This window comes from Aplysia californica, unplaced genomic scaffold (genome assembly GCF_000002075.1).
Source record: "Aplysia californica isolate F4 #8 unplaced genomic scaffold, AplCal3.0 scaffold00628, whole genome shotgun sequence".
Classification (NCBI taxonomy): domain Eukaryota; kingdom Metazoa; phylum Mollusca; class Gastropoda; order Aplysiida; family Aplysiidae; genus Aplysia; species Aplysia californica.
This window is the reverse complement of record NW_004797898.1, coordinates 98,322-100,821: the sequence shown is the minus strand read 5'-3', so window position 1 is coordinate 100,821 and position 2,500 is coordinate 98,322. Positions and strand designations below refer to the sequence as shown.

General features: G+C 45.0%; 1 protein-coding gene across 1 annotated transcript; it reads right to left on the bottom strand.

The window, feature by feature from the left end:
• Positions 1–249: 249 nt before the first annotated feature.
• On the bottom strand, positions 250–1,083 carry LOC101857901 (cell cycle serine/threonine-protein kinase CDC5/MSD2-like). Its single transcript, XM_005107766.1, has one exon. It carries the CDS (start codon positions 1,081–1,083, stop codon positions 250–252), a length of 834 nt encoding a protein of 277 aa, XP_005107823.1.
• Positions 1,084–2,500: the final 1,417 nt, after the last annotated feature.

Sequence of the window (2,500 nt, the reverse complement as noted above, 5' to 3'; positions counted from 1 at the left end):
ACAAAAGTGAATAATAAACATACAAATAGCTACAGTTCGAGGGAACTCTTCCAAAATAGAGGGCAGCTTTATTACGTTAAGATTCAATAGCAGCAGAGTTGTGATTACAGCAATAAAGGCCAGACTTTCAGTGGTGGAGACAAGTGGAGCATTTCTATTAAATTAAAAGCATCAAATTATGATTCTTACAGAAACAATGATACTCTGTCGAAAGTCGGGAATACTGTTTCCAAATGGATGACTAATACCTTAACTGACAGTTTTCAACTTTTCTTTTCGGGCTCTGCTTTTCAAGGTATTATTTTTATAGCGTTCTCTGATTTGTGAATGTCCATGACAACTTGCGGCTGACGGAGGGACGGGAGAAGGGTCCGCAGCGTCTGTCGGGTCACGAGCCTCTGTCTGTTCATTGATGAGGTGCAGTTGTTGAATTTCCTCAACCGAGGCTGTCGGGTCACGAGCCTCTGTCTGTTCATTGATGTGGTGCAGTTGTTGAATTTCCTCAACCGAGGCTGTCGGGTTACGAGATTTTGGCTGTCCATGGGCGTGGAGCATTTGTTGGATTTCCACAACCGTCGCTCGATCTGACGGCGAGGGACATAACAGACGTTCAACACATTGTCTGTGCAAGTCTGGAATCAACACCTTGTCTTTGAGCTTCTGTAGAAAGTTCGTGCCCGACTTAGGTTCTTTAACGAACAGCAAGGCCCAGAGACAGAGTCCAAGAGAGTAGCTCTCAAGCTTAAAAACGTCATCAACTGGCTCGCCTTCTTCGTATTCAGGTGCCCAGTAGTGCAGAGTGCCTCCCCAACGCTTGGAACTGGTCGAGTTTTTGGGAAGAATCTGAGCCTGCCCAAAGTCACCCAGTACAGCGTTTCCGCAGTGGCTGATGAATACATTTCTCAGCTTCAAGTCGCCGTGCACGAGGCAATGTTGGTGGAGAAAAGACACAGCGTCTGTTAACTGTGTGAAATAGCGGCTAGCCTCATCGGTCGAGATATCACATAGAGCATGGGACAGATCGGAGCGGTGCAACTCCATCAAAATGGCGACTTCATCGGGACATTTAACCGCCCTCTCCATTTTTATAATGTTGGGATGACGAACGTTTTGAAGAATCTTGACTTCTGCCTCAAACTCTAGCAAATTCTCCTTAGTTCCTCAGAATCCCTTTCATCGAGAAGGAAAGTAAGAAGCTTCAGAGCTTTTTTGTTGTCGGGGTTGTTCTCATCCGTAGCTAGATAGACCTTTGAGGAACTGCCACTACCCAAGGGTTTATTATAATCTAACGACACACCGAGCGCCTCTGTGACGTCACAATTCGAGTAAACTTCAAACACTGGCGGGCGGAGACGCAACATCGTGCACACACTGAAGCTATAGATTGTAATACGGTAGAACCAAGATAATCCAAGTTGTCTGTAACTCAGAGATGCGGGGGGGGAAACAGAAACAAAATAGTCGAACTTCCACACCAAGCTGTTGAGATTAATTTTGGTTCACCACAATACGAACACTGAGTTTTCCCCCCTCACTGTTTATCATAAACGAGGAGGAAAGTTCCTCTGAATCAAATCCACGGTGCACTCGGGGATTCCAGGGGAAAAATGATAAAATCGTGCAGCTACTTTCAAAAGCCCGTGGTTTATAGTCCAAGAAATACCAACTGATATCCACAAAGTCATATACACTTTCCAGAAATTGCTGCAAACGAGGATTCCAGGGGACAAAATCAAGCAGTCACTTTTAAAAGCACGTGGTTGATAGTCCAAGAAATAGCAAACGATATCCATAAAGTCATATACACTTTCCAGAAGTTGCTGCACACGATGATTGTAGGGAAAAAATCAAGCAGTCTCTTTTGAAAGCACGTGGTTGGTAGTCCAAGAAATACCAAATAGTATCCACAATCATACGTTGACAGCTGAAACGTTCAGAAAGCAAATGAAACGCACACACAGCCAAGACAAATGCAGCCGTTTAGTGTCGTTTTCTCGAGGTGACAGGGAGAGCTTGACCACGTGACAAAAAAGCTACGGTTATCCAATCGGCGCTGCAGATTTAGTATTTAATTTTATCACATGTTACAGTTTTTGAATCGTGACGTAATTATAAGAATATCGCGAGACTGCCCTGAGGCACATCGCGGTCATGGGTCCTGCCTTTTGGTCATTGCTTCACGCTTGACAAGCAGCACAGCCAATCAAAACGAAGCTCTGGTCGGAGCTCTTACATAAACGCGTGCTCAGGAGCAAACAAAGAGTTTGTTTTTACACCTTCACAATGACTGAAACTTTTTTGGTCAAAACTGCCTTGAGGGGAAATGTAGGCTAACAGGCTGAAAGGGAGGTTGAGAGAAAGAGGGAAGGAGGTAAAGAAAGAGAGAGGGGGAAGAGAGAGAGAGAGAGAAGAGAGAGAGAGAGAGAGAGAGAGATAGAGAAGAGAGAGAGAGAGAGAGAGAGGGGGCAGAGAGAGCAAGAGAGAGAGAGAGAGAGAGAGA